Here is a 17,087-nt window from a genome sequence, read left to right on the forward strand (position 1 = left end):
GCCTGATGGAGGAGATCTTGCTTTAACGAGCTGTTTGTGTTAATACGATTAATGCAAGCGCGCTCCAGCACTTGGCTAATGACTGCTTTGGCTCTCTTGATTTCTTTTGTCTTCTCTCCTTTTCTGTTTTCAAAAGGTGGCAGGGGCCTTTTTGAAAGCTGTTTGAAAGCCGGCGAGCCTCCCTCGGCTGTACCAGGCCTCTGGCTGATTCAGTTTTGAATGCTCTGGGTATGGGAAAGTGCTCAGGGTGGTAATTGTTGCACGGGGGCTTTATTTAATCAGGCAAATTAGATAGAGGGCACTCGCCTGTTAGTCTGTTAATTCACTCAGTTCACTGGACCTGGTCCAAGCAGAAAGGGAGCTTTTTTAAAAAATTACTTTATTGAAACGGAAAATTCTGTTTTTGTAGAAAACGCCCCATTTCTTGCAGCCAGTCTGTGTTTTTGGTGATGCTCTCTGAGGCTGTTGTTAGCCCTGGAACCCCATCCCGAGGAGTCAGTGGTTCTTGTTAGGCGCTGGCTGCTGCTGCGTTCTTGCTCTGCCTGGGAGGGCTCAGACGGGTGTTTTACATCCCCGACTCCAGCGCTCAGCCCGGTGAATTATGCTGGCTATGCGTGTGGCTCGGGGGCAAGGAGTTGGTTGTGTTATTCATGGGCGCTCCCTTCCAGCGTGCCAAGGAGCAAACTGGGTACTTGTCTGCAAAGGCAATTATTTCACAAGAAAGTTGCTGTAGGGAGCAACAGGAGCCAACATGGTTAATAGGAAAGATTTCCCTTATCTATTTTTTTTTCCTCTCTCAGCATGTCTGTCCCTCTTTAAAACCATCTTTCAGCTTGGTCTTGCCTCTGAAATAGGTTTGCTGCTGCTGGCTAGGCCCTGGTGGGAAATGTTACCTGCATCAGGTTATTGCAGGCTGCCACAGCAGGCAGCAGAGCACACTGCCAGCCTTGGGGAGTGTCCTACTGCCGAGTCTGAGGGCCAAATGACAGCTCACAAAATCTGAGGGTCCCTCATAAGCTGCGTTTCAGCTTCTCCCAGGTCATCCAGGCAGTGGGGGACACGCAGGAAGAAAAGACTTAGCTGTGTGAAGGCTGGATTTGGTGTTTTCTCTTTTTAGAAGTGGACGGTGCTTCTAGCTGGCCTTGGATTTAAAATTTAAAAATCAAAACAGTTTGATGGAGCTGAGGTTCTGTCACGAGGCTCCCGCTGGGGTAACTGGCATCCCTTGTTAGTGGCACAGGGCACAGACTTGGTCCTGTTACTTCAGGTACTCTTGTCCATTAGATAGTGTGCACATCTTTGGGTACATTGCAGGAGCTGTTGTGTAATAAGAGAGGGTCTGCTCAGGAAATATTACCTGTCTGACCTCCCTGTGCCCTCTTCTGTGAATCTATGACAGCAGTAGTGATGTGTCAGTGCCCGTGGCCCAAAGCTGCTCTGGGCAGAGTCCATCATCACCAATAACGCAGTTTTTACAGATTGAAGGTTCTTTAAACCATCACGTGTGGCCCCTCTCAGTGGGCACAGCCAGCCCGGGGAGGGGACCCTTGTTTCCTCTATGCCACTTGAGTCCTTGTGGGCTGTTGCAGAAGCATGTGAGGGAGGTGCAGAAGAAAGGCACAGCAATTAAGGGTCTTGACCTGGGAGGCTGCAGCTCAGACTGAGTAACACTTAACCCTGTGCAGGGTCAGGCTGAAGTGACCTGTAAACCACCCGGGGTGCTCATTACAGCTGCCGGGACTGGGCCTGTTACATCACTGACAATGGTGTGCTGGGAGTTTTTGGCACCTGCTGGGGGGAGTTGTCAAGTCTGTGTTTTGGGGAGGCTTTTGTTGTGTCTTCCTGGCTACAGCAGGCAGTTTGCTTCCCTAAATGGTGGGTCCCAAGGATTCCTCTCCCAAGGTTTGGGTCTGTGTACGCTCAGGATGCACCAACAGGGTTGCTGAAGCGATGCTGTCCGGCCTCTCTTCTGATTAGCACAGCCTTATGACTCACAAAAAGTTAATGACTTCAGCCCAAGGAGCTACAGCAGTGGTAAACCTGGGCTCTAGGTGTATCATCCTCCTTCTGAACAGCACAGCTTAAACATCAAAGCAGGGACATAGATGGGCTTCGCACTCCTGAGGTAGGAGGCATCTACAGGGGGTCATGCTATTATGACTGTAACATCAGGATTTGAGCTGTTCAAAGTCTGTTCTCACACACTAGTGCTCAGAGGCCTTTGCTAAGTATTTATTTACTTAAAAGTTCAGGCTTGCTTGCATAACTTCTTAAATTCCTAATTCTTGACTCATCCATGAGCCAAGATAGGAAGGCTGTGTTTTTCTCACTGTTTCAGGAGGTTGAAGTGCCTGATGTTCTGCCTATATCTGGGTGGTGATGTAACACAAGGGGGCAAAGTGCAAAACGTACAAAAATAAATAAGTCTCTGGTGAGTCATTGCTGACATCTCTGAACTGTAGGAAACACATGAAGGTCTTCAGATCCTTTCCATGGAGTTCAGGAAGGAATGGTCTAATCCAAACCTTTTCCAGCCAGCAGTCTTCTACATCCACAGGCATCTTGGAAACCCCTCCAGGAAGGAAAGCAGATGCAAGAACCTGTATGCAAAATAAGAGATGAACATATTCTGTGAGGTGCCTTCACTTTAAAAATGTGGCCCCAAACCTTCTTTTGGTGTGACATGAAATTTATAATTAAATTTCAGACCCTGCAGCTTGATTTAATGTGCATTTTCTTGCTGGAAGGCTAATGGAGCTGCTGATTGAAGTGTTTTTAAATGTTGGCATTAATTTAGTAGGTGACCTGTCCCTAATAGAGTCCTAAGGTGAGTGGAGAGATGTTGCAGACTGTGAAAGAAGAGTTTGGAGGTAGGGAGGACTTTTATAAACTGTTTGCCCTTGAGCCAGGAAACAGTCTTCCAGTGGAGAGCATTAGAAATGCTGCTGTGCCATCCTGCAGTTAAATGCAAACACACCCTGCTCCTTTTATGAGCACCATGCTCACTGTAAAGCCCTCAGCGAGGCTGGTGACTAAGGCAGCGCTGCTGTACAGAACTTATCATCAAGTGGGTGCCTCCATATCATAAAGCCTGTGCATTACATAAGCGTGTGCTGAATTTTGTTCTTGGGAGGATAATTAGGAGGATGGGATTGGCCTGAACAGGGATATAGATAGACAGATATTAACTCTGTGAAAGGCATGTTGGGGGATTCTCTGGGGATTTGAAATATTTGTGTATAATACGTGCAGCGGAAGGTAAAGCTTTGCTGGTTTTTGGAAGATGGTTGCATCCATCCTCCCTTGTGAGTTGGTGGTGGGAGCTCCCTTCCCTTCCCTGCCATGTCCTGCTCCCTCTTGTTTGCCTTAAACGCTGTGCTTTCCTTGGCAGGATTATTCCATACCCAGGCAGGCTTTGCTAGCAGGGATCAGCCTGCTTTTTCTTCCTTCATGTCAACGTTTTACTTCTATTTGTACCAACAAGAGCCTCCCTTGCTCCTTTCTCCAGTGTTCCTTATATTCAATCTTTCAATATTTACATGCTGTCCGACATGTATTTCTTTGCTCAACTGGACCACATCTTTTGAGCTCGTTCTTCAGCTCTCCTGCCCTCCACACACATTCTGGATGTGTCCCCTGAGCTACTGTGATGTGGCAATCGCTGGCACAGGGGAAGCAATGCCACATTCCAGCGCTGCCCTTGTGGGCCGTGACTCTGCTCCTTCCCTGCTGCGATGTGATCTCTCTCCAGGGCCCTTGGTAGGAGAATAAACACCCCACCACGTGCAGAAATCTCATGCCCAACTTGTTGCCAGCTTCCATGCCCTCCTATCTCTGTTGCTGCTTCACAGGTTTTCTGTCTTCCAATATCTCATGGTCAGGAGTGTTACTTTTCGCTCAGGTGTTTAAAATTAAACCAACTTGCCACTTAATACTTTTGGGCAGAAACATTATTTTTTTTAAGTTCTTGTTTCTCCCACTATCCAGCCTGAGTTTGTTGGGTTTTTTTGCAGCTCCTCATCTTGCCATATATATATTTGTACACATACACACACAGACACACATACATGTATGTGTGGGTTCATGCACACACAGAGACAAGCCTGACCAGTTATTTTTCATCTCCCAGATTTTGGTTTTAAACACTTGAAGCAGAACGAGCTGCTCTCAGCTGTGCACTGCTTTAAGCTCACTGTAGTTGCTTTTCTCCCCTCCCCAGTCCTCCAGTTTAAACCAGTGTGAAGTTTGCTGCTGTGTTGTACTGTGCTGATGGTCTGGATAGATAGGTTGCCTCCATGGGCTTCACTTTTATTTGTTTCAGCTGCAAAATTTCTGAGCATGCAGTTAGAAGCAGCCTAGTCAGATGGGAAATTTGATGATCAGAAAGCTTCTTCATGTAGGTTGTTAACTGTAGGTCCCAGTAATACCCAGAGGCCAGGCTGGTAAAGAGCAGTTGTCTCTTTTTATTAGACTGCCTGGTGTAGGTAGCACAGCCACGTTTTTATCAGCGGCAATTGCTCTCTTGTTATTACAGATGAGGAACCTTTGTTTTGTGTATCCCTTCTGCCTGTTTGCCACCCTTCCTGATCAAGGTTTCCATGCAGGGCTGTTGATGCATGGCTCTTTAATCCCAACCAACAAAGCTGGTTTGCACCTTGATCAATTCTCTGATTGATCTAATTGTGGTGGCACAGGGGAGGGAACACAACCATCCCTGTTACAGTAATGCAGATTCACGATGGATTAAAATGGATGTTTGGCTTTGGTTTGTGCTGCTTCTGAAAAGAGCGTCACAAATGTCCCACCTGAAACGGGTTTGGAGGAGTTAAAAGTTTCAGGGCAGGTTGGAAAAGGATGGAAATAGAGTCTGTTTCAGAAAGATTCTTGTTAGAAGCTAAGTGAAGTGCGTTCATAATCACTGAAGTAAAGACATAGATTTGAAGTGCAGATTGTGTTGGTATTTGGAATTAATTTTTAGTCATAATTTTTAGTAGTCCAAATCTGTGACCTGTGCAAATTTCTTTAAAAATTGCAGGCATTTCTTAAAGAACAAAAATGTAAAAGCCTTTTTCCCCTACCCCCAGAAAAAACAAACAAGGGAAACTTCCCCCACCGCCAGACACCCAAATACCCCATAGACAAATGTGGGGGCACTCAATATCCCAGTGCAGAGACTTTGTACAGAGACAAATACTGGATGTTCCAGCAGTGATTAAAAATTAATCCAGTGGATTTGATGCAGAAAACCTTTTGGTGAACTCCGTCCCTGAGTCCACTGCAGTGCGTTCTTCAGTTTTGCTTGCAGAAAAATGACATAAAGCATCAGGAGCTTAGTGCAGAGTTCAGGAGTCATCAGTAAAAAAAAAAGCACTTTCCAAGCACTCATTTTGTTCCTGCAGTGCTTGGGAATAGCTGACTGTAGTAACTGAGTTATGTGAGTGTATTTTCTGGTTTTCAAAGAGAAAAAATCACAAAAAAATTCTCAAAGCATCTAAAACTTTGCGAGTGGAGTGGAAACTTTGCGGACTGGAGTGGAAAAATCCACAAAAGGCAGGAGCAGAGAAAGGCTTGCACGCATGAGTTAAAAACAAACTAAACTAAAACTAAATAAATAAATACAAATCTTCAGATCTTGGGATCCTTCAGTAAAGTGAGCGTTGCTGGAAGCGGGCAGGAAAACACGCGCAGCTCCCGTCCCTGCTCGGCGCTCACGTGTTTGTTCTCGTGCAGCCCTTGAGCGAGCGGAGCTGCCTGAACATGAACCATCCCACTGTCTGCGTGGGCTTTGGCCAAAGCTGCTTTCTCTTCTTCCTACCTCCCCACCACGGGTTTTGCATGGAGCAGTCTGTCGCCTCCGTGTCTCCCCTGCTCATACCACGGGCGCTTTTGAAGCGCTGTGGGACCCACCTGGAATAACTGATGTGAGGAGCGAGATTACGGATTCCCTCGGATGGTGGGGAAGGGCAGAGCCCGGGGTGGGCTGCAAGGACCAGCAAGGATGTGGAGGAAGGAGTGGGGAAGGGGTGCTCTGCTTCTACTGCCTTCCCCAGCAAGGGTGTTGCAGAATGAGGTGCCTGGCAAGCAATTTAAAGGCAAAACAGGCAAGTGAAATGGCTGTATCTTCCACCCACTGCACAGTTCCCACTGGTGTTTAAAGAACTTGCATGACTAAATACACCGTGCAGTGTGGAAAATTCACCCTAGAGGAGCTAGTAAAAGCCAGAAAAGCTGTCTGCAGAATCTCACTATTTTGTTGCAGCCTGCAAGATAACAATTCCTCAATTTCCAGTGCTTTCTACTGCAGAATTTGATATGATCGAAGCCCTGCTCTACAGGTGATTTTTTTATTAATTGGCATAACACCCAATCCTTCATACTAGGTTGGGACAGTTCCACAAGGTGAAGCTCCTGCTAGGCCAGGGAGGGTGTATGCTGTGTACTTCAGCTGTTTCTTAGTTTGTAGGGTGACTTTTTCTGTGTAGAGCTCTCAGCTCTGCCTTGGCCCCCAGCCTTAGATTCACACACCGTAGCTGGTGGCTCCGAACACAGGAGTGTCACCCTGCTGTCTGCATTTCATCTTTATTTCTTAACACACGCAGTAGGAAACACAGCATTGTTTAGACAAAGAGGGAGGTGTGTGGCTTTAATTATGCCTGGGTTTCTTGAGGTGTATACAAGCCTGTGCTTCACATTAATCAAAGGAGAGCAGTGCTTCACCGGATCCGTTCAGACTTGCAGGGTTCGGTTCATTTATTTATATATTATCATATATAACCTGACACCACAGCCTGGTGTGATGCTGGGGTTGTGCTTTTGTTCTCCTGTGGAGCACCAAGCACCCCAGACTCATGCAGCATTTCCTGGGGTGGTCAGTTTGGCTCTTCCCATGGTGACCTGGCTTGTGGGTGTGGGTTTCTTGACTACTTGCTGCTTTCTGGGCTCCAGTGCTTGGCTTGCTGAGGAGTCCAGCAGTCCCTCTCTGAGAGTGTAGCTCTACAGGGATGAGAAACTATTCCTCCAGATGACTTTGCTTTTTTCCCTTTTCCCCCCCCCCTTTTTTTTTTGGTTTTTTTTTTTGGTTTTTTTGTTCTCAAGTCATTCCCACGCTACCCTACAGATTAAAGATACAGATGCACAACAAGTCAGACATACCTGTGTTCTAGAATGCAGGACTTCTCCAGCTTCTCAGAATGCCACTGCTGAGCTCTTTGTCCATGGGAGAAGTTCTTGCTGAAGCTGTGTGGGTTGCTTTGTTTGTTTTATGGCAAAGGGAGATTCCTTGCATGGCTGCATAACCTGCCTGTTCTCCAGGAGGCTGAAGCTGGCAGCAGTTTTCTCCCTTTCCAGTAATGGACACATGTTGCAACTAGTTTTGTGGTATCTTTAGAGAGAAACTTCTCAAAGTGTAAAGTCGGAGCCTAGTTAAAAAAAAAAAAAAAAGAAAAGCTTTTTTTAATTATGCGTGTTGTTTTGAGGGAAAACTTTCTCAAAGGAGAAGCTGTGAAGATCAAAAGGGGGAATGAGTCATTGAAAAACCTGAGTATTTATTAGATAAAAGGAATGTATAAGTTAGGGGGAGGGGGTATCTTATCTAACATGTAGACTAAAATCAGTGAGCTCAGTGGTCCAAAAAGACTTGACTTTCCTTGAAATTTCCACTTGGCATAATAGACCTTTTTGTCCAGTGGGAAATAAGTAAGACAAAGGAAATTCCTGGCCTATCTGTTTGTTCGATGATTGGTATGCCTTTGAGAGCAAATGAATGCATATTTGCTTGACACTTCATATTAAAGTGGAGGTGTGTCCTTTTTATAAACTTGCTGTCACTTGTGCTCATTTCAGCTGTGCTCACTGCGTCACTGCACCAACTTGCTGTATCTCCTGGCTGCCAAAAAGAGTTCCCTGTGTTGGTTTTTGGTGTGTGTGTATGTGTGTGTGTGTTTCCATTTGGGTTTTTGTAGCACTTGGTGGCTCTGCTGTTGGGCTTGGTCCTTGTTGGCATGGTCAGTTCAACAGTGATACCTGAAAGAGTGATTCTCCAGAGTTCATTGGAGAGCCAGGACATTTAAACACATCGTACAACATGAGGTTACATAGGGAAAGGGGGTGGCAGGGCCAATAATTGCATTAAAGTAGTTTGCAGTAACTAAATTCAACTGGTTTAAATTACAATAAATTGTCTTGACTGTTTGTTGTGTTTGCTATGTAATGGGCTGGCATGCTGCTGCTTGCAAAAACTGCTTGCCTTTATTTTTTTTTTCTTCTTCTTCTTTTAGCTTAACCATAAAGAAAAGCCTACCAGGGCATTATGCTTCCAGAGATGTTTTATTGGCTTAATATTCCTGAACAGCACTTCACTGTATGTGTTGGGTTGCGTCTGTTGTTCTTTGCAGAAAGTATTTTGTGAACACCTTGAAAGTCTAATGGTACCATGCACTTTTCTCACCCTCTTCCTCCTCCTTTTTTTTTTTTTTTTTTTCCTGTAGATTTCTGACTTTGGGCTTGCAAAGTGCAATGGTTTGTCCCATTCCCATGACATCAGCATGGATGGCTTATGTGGCACTATTGCCTACCTTCCTCCAGAGCGCATCAAGGAGAAAAACAGGTGTTTTGACACCAAACATGATGTGTACAGGTCAGTGAACTGTGAAAACACCTGAATACTCTTTTAGTAACCCTGTAAAATGAGTCCTTTCTTACTTTTTTTAAGCATGAAACCCCTAAATCTGGTTTGAGCCTCATCTTGCAATGTGTCACTTTAGCTTTTGTTTTTGCAAAGTCTTTGCAGGGTAGAGGCATTTAGAAAAACTGCAGGTGATCCTGGGTCTTGAAATTACTTGTTAGCAACTGGCAATGGGAGGCACTCTGCCCACCTTTAATTTCCCTTCTAAAGGTACATCCTGACCTACTTTTTGAGTCTGTGACAAAATTCTGAGTTATCTTCATTGGATTTCATCACTAGGTCTTTGGCTCTTCTTTCATGGCAAAATTATTAGGAAAAGGAAATTACAGTTGTAGATTAAAGAGATATCTCTTATTCTAAATTAAATGGATTCCTTTAAAGTTATCTTGCAGGGTAGAAGCATTAAATTAAATCCACTGTAATGCTTTCTCTGATTTTGTCAGTGCTGATGTGGAGTGGTTGGTAAATGCTACCAAGAACTTGGCAGCCTCCAGCAAGTCCCTGTGTTTGCTGCCTCAGGTACCTCCCTGCCAAAGCTAGACTTTGAAATCATGGTTCTTGGTTGCATCTTTCTCTGTGTGTATGTGCTCATCAGCTGAATTTAGATGCAAAAGTGGAGGGACAAGGAAAACAAATTACACTTCTGTGAATTTTTTAGTTTTATTTAAAAAAACTCCTGGAAGTAAAGTTTTTGCCTTTTTTTTTTTTTTTTTTTTTTTTTGTAGCTTTTCCATTGTGGTTTGGGGAGTTCTTACGCAGAAGAAGCCTTTTGCAGGTAAGTTGTGTGTTATCTTGGATTTTTTTCCTTTTTCCCATTGATAAGCACGCTTCCTGCCCCACCAGCCCCAGATTTTGTGCATGACCTCCAAATTCTGACAATCTTATGTGGTAAGCACTTTTAAACTCTCAAATTCTGATCACAAGCTTAATTCTTCCTTTGTCTTACATCATGAAGTCAGAACCTGTATTGCTTCAGGAGCCCTTGTCTGCACATTTTTGCTTCTACTGGAGCTTGCTGCACAGCTCCAGATCAGTGTGTGGCCTGCACAGACTTCTGATGTGTTGGCAAAGCCTGCTTGGCAGGCAACTCTGCTGTTGTTCAGAAACAGCTTCTCTGTAGAGAGGTTCTGTAGTTTATTTGTAGATTGTCGGTACAGATTTGTTCCTTTAAAACAAAAAAAGCTGTCTGTGAGAATAAGCCCTGTTCCACCCTGCAGTAAATGCACCGCTCAACAGGCAGCTATTTATTCTTTATGACTTTCCTGTGTCTGTGACTGGCCTATGTATAGCAAACATGTCCCAACAAGTTCCAGTCTACTATTATTTTTTCTCCCAGTGAGAGATTCCGTTCAGCCCAGTGGTTGATTTACAGTCAGGAGCTGCATTACTGCACCTCTTGATTTGTGTTCTTCCTTCACCTCTATGAATAGTTCAGGTACCTGGTCTAAATAAAACTTAAGGTTCTGTTTTCTTACAGCAGATAGGGAAATCCAAAGAGAGGTAGCAAAGAATTGTTTGAGGTGGTTTTTTTTCCTTTTGTTCTTTATCTTTAATGGGTGGGAAAAGAACACAGGCACTCGCTGAAAATTGTTTTTAAGTGATATATGAGAAGCAGGTGTTACTGCATTGAAAAATACCTCCTTGGAGGGGACAACCAAAAATTGTTTTCCCTATTGATAAGAAATCTAGAAAAGAGGGTGTGAAAACAAATTTTCAGCCTAATGCCACTCTTAATGCTCTTAGAAAAAAGAGAAGTGATTCCTTTTGCTGGGACATCTAAATTTGTGTGCTTTTGCTTCACAGAGGAAAACAACATTTTACATATTATGGTAAAAGTAGTTAAAGGCCACCGCCCAGAGCTACCTGCTGTTTCCAAATCCAGACCTCATTCATGTAATAACTTGATCAAACTGATGCAAAAATGTTGGCAAGATGATCCTGGTGAACGGCCAACATTTCAAGGTAAGATTTCCTTGTAACTTGGCTGCCCATTTGTTCTTCTATGAGTCATGTTATTGCTCAGGACTCTGCTAATCCTTGGGGTAAATGCTGAGAAGCTCTGTGACAGAATAAATAGAGCATATTGTGTGGTGGAGACAATGATACAGGCCACTTACTCATTTGTGGAGGAAGGGATTATCTGAGGACATGTCTGACCATGATGGTGTTATGTAAACACGCCAAGAATAAACCTTGTACTGAACCAGTCGGTCCATTTAGCCAGAAATTACGTTTATTTCTGATTGTGTGTGTTGGGGTATAGGCCAAGCTGGAGTTGGTGTGGGTTGCAGTGTACCAAAGCGTTGAAGGACCTGGCTCTCTAAATTTTTACTGTTGTACGTTGAGAAACGGAATTGTTCTCTTGTAAGGAAACAGTTTGTACAGTCACTTCTCTGCCAGCTAAAGGCTTGAACTTGCCCAAAGCACCTGCTGTGAATTCAGTGTGGCCCCTGTGTAACACCAGTCTGGTGTGACTGAAAATGAATTGTTTGGGCAGCCCTGGGTACCCTTGGCTTGGCTGCACACTGGTGCCCACTGATGAGGTGCTAGATGGAATGGTAAGGATTGGCACCTTTCTCCCACAGTATCTCAGAGCTTTTTTAAGTTCTGTTGATAGAGACAGGCAACAGGGCATCTCAGAAAGTCTCCTAAAAAAACCGAGCGCTAAAACCACCTCTTGTTTTCTCCAAAGAAATCACTTCAGAAACAGAGGCCCTTTGTGAAAAGCCAGAAGATGAAACAAAAGAGATGATAACTCAGGACCTGGACACCAAGAATGCCCCAGAACAGCCTGAGGTATTTTCTCTTCCACTTCTTGTTCGAACTTGCTGGGTTTTGGGAGGAATAGGCTGCTCTATGACCTGGAAGGTCCTAAGCAAGCCTTCTCTTTGCTGCTTTTGAGCACGATCTTGCCTGGTAGAAGTGACTCTTGGTAAAGGACTGGAATGCACAAATGACAGCAGGTGCATGGACCAGCTCAGGAAAACCTCAGGGCAGAACCAATTCCAAGTGCGTCTTATTCGGTGGAGGGAGAGCAGGACAGTTAGGAGATAAAGGCTGGAACTGTGTGGGTGTGACTGATCTTAAAAACCACTGGAGACAGAAGAGCCACGTGGCTTTAGTGGCTCTGTGAGTACTAATGAAAGCTGCCCTCCTTCTTCTGAAAAATCTGTGACCTTTTTCATAGGTTTCATTTGATACAAACAATGTTTAAAGGCTACCTGCAGACTGACAAATTTATGTTTCTTCTGTAGGGTCTCGTGCTCAGTTTTGTTTGCTGACCTTTCTAAAATGCTTGTGTGCTTCTCTTGAAGGGGATTTGTGCACTGTCCCAGAAGAAACAGCAGCCTGCTCTACCATCAGTTAAGGATTACAGTCTCTCCGAGTTGTTGTCCCAGTTGGATTCAGGGATTTCACAGACTATGGAAGGCCCTGAGGATCTCAGCCGCAGCTCTTCTGAGTCCAAACTTGCCTCCAGTGACAAGCGCCTTTCAGGAGTTTCATCTGTAGATTCAGCTTTCTCATCCAGAGGCTCTCTTTCCCTTTCTTTTGAAAGGGAGAGTTCAGGTAATGGTCAGGTTTTCCTTTGTAGTTGTTTGGACTGGGGCATGGGAGTCAATGGTTTGGAGAGTAGAATAACATTCTGGAAATTACTGTTAGCCTTGCTTTCTCTTGCTGTCAGCACTACAAATTTGTTTACTGGAGGTAGTTATTTAAAAGGAAAAAATAAAAATTAAAAAAATTTTGTGGTTCCCAAATATGATCTAATGAGAAATAGTAAATCCCATTTACTTTTGTAAAGGAATAAACTCCCATTAAAGCAATTACAGAATCAGTCATGTAGAGGTTGGTTGGAAGGGAGGTGACTAGTTACTAGTCCAGCATCCCACTTGACATGGCATTAAAGCCACTGCCCAGTCAGGTCAGCTGAGTTTGTGGCTTTTTCAGTTATACTAAGCCTAAACCTGAGCACCTTAGCTTTTGAGAGGACTCAAGCCACCCTCTCAGCAGCCCCAATGACCACTGTAATAAAGAGCCCCTCACTTTCCAGGCCAGTGCTGCAAACCCCAGACATTTGTTTTCCAGTTAGGTAAAAAATGGTTAGTGCAGGGAGATGAACCACAACATCCTTCAGTCTTCATGCCATAAGAGACAGAGTTAATGGGGTCCCAGATCTGACCTGAAAATGTTCTGGGACTCCTGTGGGGTGGGGGGATGGATTGCTCTGCAGGCAGCTCATTGCCTAAGACACGGACAGGTAAGGTGTGACGAGTATCAGAATTGTGATGCTGTCTTTCCCATAGAATCTTAGAATGGTTTGGGTTGGAATGGACCTTTAATGAGCAGAGATACCTTCAACTAGATGAAGCTAAATGTTTCCAGGGATGGGGCATCCACCACCTCTCTGGGTAACCTGTTCCAGTGTTTCACCACCCTCAAAAATCTTTTTCTTCCTTCTATCCATTTAGATATTGGTACTACAGACATACAGAAGAGGAAGCTAACGGAGGCAATTTTATCTGGAGATACCAGCAAGCTGATGAAGATCCTCCAGCCTCAAGATGTTGACATTGTTTTAGATGGGAACTCCAGTCTTCTGCACTTGGCTGTTGAAGCAGGTCAAGAAGAATGTGTCAAGTGGCTCCTGCTGTACAATGCTAACCCTAACCTCACCAACAAGAAAGGGTCCACTCCTCTTCACATAGCCATTGAGAAGAAATTTAAAAGCATTGTGGAGCTGATTATGGCCAGGAAAATCAACGTCAACGCCAAAGATGAGGACCAGTGGACTGCTCTTCACTTTGCTGCCCAAAATGGGGATGATTTCAGCACCAAAATGCTGCTTGATAAGAATGCGTCCTTGAACGAGGTGGATTTTGAGGGCAGATCCCCCATCCACATAGCCTGCCAGTACGGCCAGGAGAACATCGTGCGGATCCTGCTGAGAAGAGGCGTCAACGTGAACATCAAGGGAAAGGACGACTGGGTGCCCCTTCACTACGCTGCCTGGCAAGGCCACCTCCCCATCGTGAAGCTGCTGGCCAAGCAGCGCGGCGCCGACGTCAACGTGCAGACCGTGGACGGAAGGACCTCGCTCCACCTGGCCGCCCAGCGGGGTCACTACCGCGTCGCCCGCCTCCTCATCGACCTGGAGTCGGACGTCAACGTCCGGAACGGGCTCCTGCAGACTGCTCTCCACATAGCTGCTGAAACTGGCCACACCAGCACCTCCAGGCTGCTCCTCAAGCACGGGGCAGACATCGAGGCTGCCACGGCAGAAGGATACACGGCCCTGCACTTGGCATCTCGCAGCGGCCACTTAGCCACAACAAAGCTGCTGATGGATGAAAGGGCCAGTGTTCTAGCCAAAGGCCCTTTAAGTAGGACAGCATTACACCTTGCGGCAGAAAACGGGCACTCTGAAGTAGTAGAAGAACTTGTCAGTGCAGAAAATATCAATATTTCTGACAGTGAGGGGTTCACAGCTCTCCACCTGGCTGCGCGCGGGGGGTACGCGAAAACAGTGGAGGTTCTCCTGAAGCACGGGGCTCACACTGACATGCCGAGAGCCAGATGTCAGACCCTGCTCCTGCCTGCTCAGCAGAGCAGGAATAGCTCACTTACCGCGTTGTTAAGTGACACTTAATCAGAAGGTGCCGAGTGGTGCCTTTTTACCTGGTGTGAGGAGGCTGCTGGAGCTCGGCTCTTCAGGGCCTTCTCCAGTTGGTGCAGGGGTGCACTGACCAGTGGTGGCAGCTGCTGGACTGAGGTGTTTGAGTGTGACTGAGGCCAGGTGCAAGGCCAAGACCTGGAGTCTGCCACGCTGTGGTCTGTGTCATTCATTCTATGCCTGCCAGCCCTGCATGGATCCAGACATTCCCCTCCCAAGGACGTTGTGAGAGAAGGATGCAATTTCTGCATTCCCCCTGCTTTTTTTTTTTTTTTTTAATGTGCCAAACTAATTTAAGAACTAACATTATGCTTTTTTTTATTTTCCTCAAAACAAAAAGAAAAAAAAAAGATGGCATAGATTCGTGGTTCATTGCAGTGATTGATATTTTGGGCTGAAAGCCTCCAGTGTATAGAGTACAACACCAATCTGCTTGAAATAAATGCAGGAGTTGAGGAAAGGGCTGTTTAAGGTACAGTTAATCAGGCTTCTGCTACATTTTTAATAGAGACATTGATTACAGATTTCCATGTACTCAAAGTTTATGAGGCAGACTTAATAACAAGGCAGGATTCCAAAAATAATAAGCAGAAGTAAAAGCCTAACACTGCTGTCTTCATGTACAGTACTACCTTGTATGTATCCTGAGATCAGTAAACTGGACTAGGTACTTAGTGGTTTGTCTTAAATGAACAAGTCAAAAGCTGAAATTCATACTGAACTGGAACTGGATGGTCTGTTCTAACACCGTTGTACCAATTTGCAGAACACTGTTTGGAGGGGCTGATGACTAGAACTGATATACTGTGTATATAGGATTTCTACCTGTTATATGCTTTTTTTTCTACTGAAGAAAATAGATTGCTTAGAGTGGGTATGTTTTAATACACCTTTTAATTTCACTCCTTTCGAAGTACAAATGTGGCCTGTTATTAATAAAAGATCATGTTCCACAACTTGTCTGTATTTTGGAGTCGATAAAGCAACTAAAAACCCATTGACCAGCAGCAGCAGAACACAACTGTTAGTGGTCATACAGTGGCCTGGGTTAGAAGGGACCTTAAAGACCCCCTGACCTGGGCAGGGATACCTTCCACTCGATCAAGTTGCTCAGAGCTCCATCCAACCTTGCCTTGAATGATGTTGAAGCCCAAATTGTTGACATGTAAAGCTGCCCTCATTTTTGCATTCCCTGCAGCTTTACAGAAAGTAAGGAGCTTGAAGGAACGGGGGGTGTTTGTTATTTACGGAATAAGAATGTAGAATAAAGCCTCACATAACCTGACCTTTGTGCCTGTAACACAACGATGTAGAACTGAGATGGTTTCCTCTTCTGCTGTAGCTGTTCCTGGAGAATGAAATAGTGTTAAAAAGTAGATGGTGAAGCCACACTCATGCCACTACATGGTGGCTACAAATAATACCTCTCTTAGAGCATGGCAATCCCAGTAAGCTCCTAAAGGTGCTGACAGTGAAACTTCTTCAGCAAAAAAAAAAAACCCTGTCATTTTCCTACTGCTTTCTTCCACGTCTTTGGAGACCAATAAGGTGGCCATGTTTCATTAAGCTGTGCTTAATCAGTGTCTCAGTATAGCAAATTCAACCACAGACCACTTGGTCTCTCAAGCTTAAACATTTGGCTTAGCCTAGCACACATCATTCCCTTCCATTTCAGAGTCTCCTGAACAGTGAGATTAAGGACACTTAAATTCCAGTACTTGCCCGAACTGCAAAAGAGCTGCAAGACCAGGTAACAGCAGTCTTGCACCTCCTAATAAAGGTGGTTCACACCAGCAAGGGAAGGGGAAAGTACACTTATAAAATGCTTTTAAAACAGCTCAAACACTGCTTCGCCAGTACATTCCTTCAGTGCCTAATAATAATAGTACATTAGCTTCTAATTAAACATGAGGCCACACTCATGAGTCTCTATTTCCATGCTGTCTTTCACAATAGCAGGCACCAGCTATGCATTACAAAGAAGGCAACACAGCTGGCACTAGACAAAAAAACCCCAAAGGATTGCAATGACATGCTGCCAGTATTGGAGTGAGTATTTTTCTCTGTGAACCAGCCTTCCTTGGGGGCAGGAGAGGTGAGTGGGGGTGCTAAACTGGCACTAATGCAGCAATTAGGAATTGGTGTTTTGTGAAGGTCTCCGACTTTTCTAGTCATATGTGCACTTGTCTGACTTAGCTGAAGTCTCTGGCTGTTGACCTAAGGCTTTCAGGCATTTCTTTGTCTCTTTCCGATCTAAGGTGTGTTCTTTAAAAAAAACCCTGTAGGCTTGGGAGGTGGGTTTGAGGTGGTGTGACACAAAGGGCTGCGTGGAGCTGAGCCTGCTCCAGGTCCCCAGCTGCTCCCTTGCAGTAGAGAGGGCTGAAAGATGAACATCAACTCTTCCTGCTGACCTCCAAAATCAGGCAGAGGTTGCTTGCAGGGTTTCTGCAGACACTGTGCTCATCTGCCTCCTTAGGGCTTCTGACTGTGGCCCCAGGTGGCTATTTCAGCCCAGGGAGAAACGTAAGAAAAAAAGATGCAGTGAAATGATGTTCATGACCATCACCTTCACCTTTTCATCTCTAGGTGTGGTTTTTCTGCCTGCACAGCCCTGGTGGCATAGTCTGGGTTCCTGCCAGCGCCCGCTGGTGCTGTCTCCCCGTGCAGGAGCCCCAGCAGCAGGGAAGGTGCCTCACACCATCCCCATTCCTCACTCCTCCATCCCAGCCTCTG

At 45.2% G+C, this 17,087-nt stretch overlaps 1 protein-coding gene and 1 long non-coding RNA gene across 2 annotated transcripts in view; one reads left to right on the forward strand and one right to left on the reverse strand.

Annotated features, from left to right (window-relative positions):
* Positions 1–15,310, forward strand: part of RIPK4 (receptor interacting serine/threonine kinase 4) — a 21,216-nt gene extending 5,906 nt beyond the window's left edge. Inside the window, exons 2-7 of the mRNA XM_039555770.1 lie at positions 8,487–8,635; positions 9,409–9,458; positions 10,487–10,645; positions 11,376–11,479; positions 11,998–12,250; positions 13,153–15,310. Coding sequence (XP_039411704.1) covers positions 8,487–8,635; positions 9,409–9,458; positions 10,487–10,645; positions 11,376–11,479; positions 11,998–12,250; positions 13,153–14,330 — 1,893 coding nt within the window. The 3' untranslated portion in view covers positions 14,331–15,310. The remainder of the gene's footprint in view (positions 1–8,486; positions 8,636–9,408; positions 9,459–10,486; positions 10,646–11,375; positions 11,480–11,997; positions 12,251–13,152) is intronic.
* On the reverse strand, positions 2,217–7,804 carry LOC109143966. The gene is made up of 2 exons (XR_002044429.3): positions 7,153–7,804; positions 2,217–2,600 (listed from the first exon to the last, which is right to left on the reverse strand). It is a non-coding gene; the product is annotated as an uncharacterized LOC109143966 (long non-coding RNA).
* Positions 15,311–17,087: the final 1,777 nt, after the last annotated feature.

Source organism: Corvus cornix, chromosome 1, assembly GCF_000738735.6.
Source record: "Corvus cornix cornix isolate S_Up_H32 chromosome 1, ASM73873v5, whole genome shotgun sequence".
Lineage (NCBI taxonomy): Eukaryota > Metazoa > Chordata > Aves > Passeriformes > Corvidae > Corvus > Corvus cornix.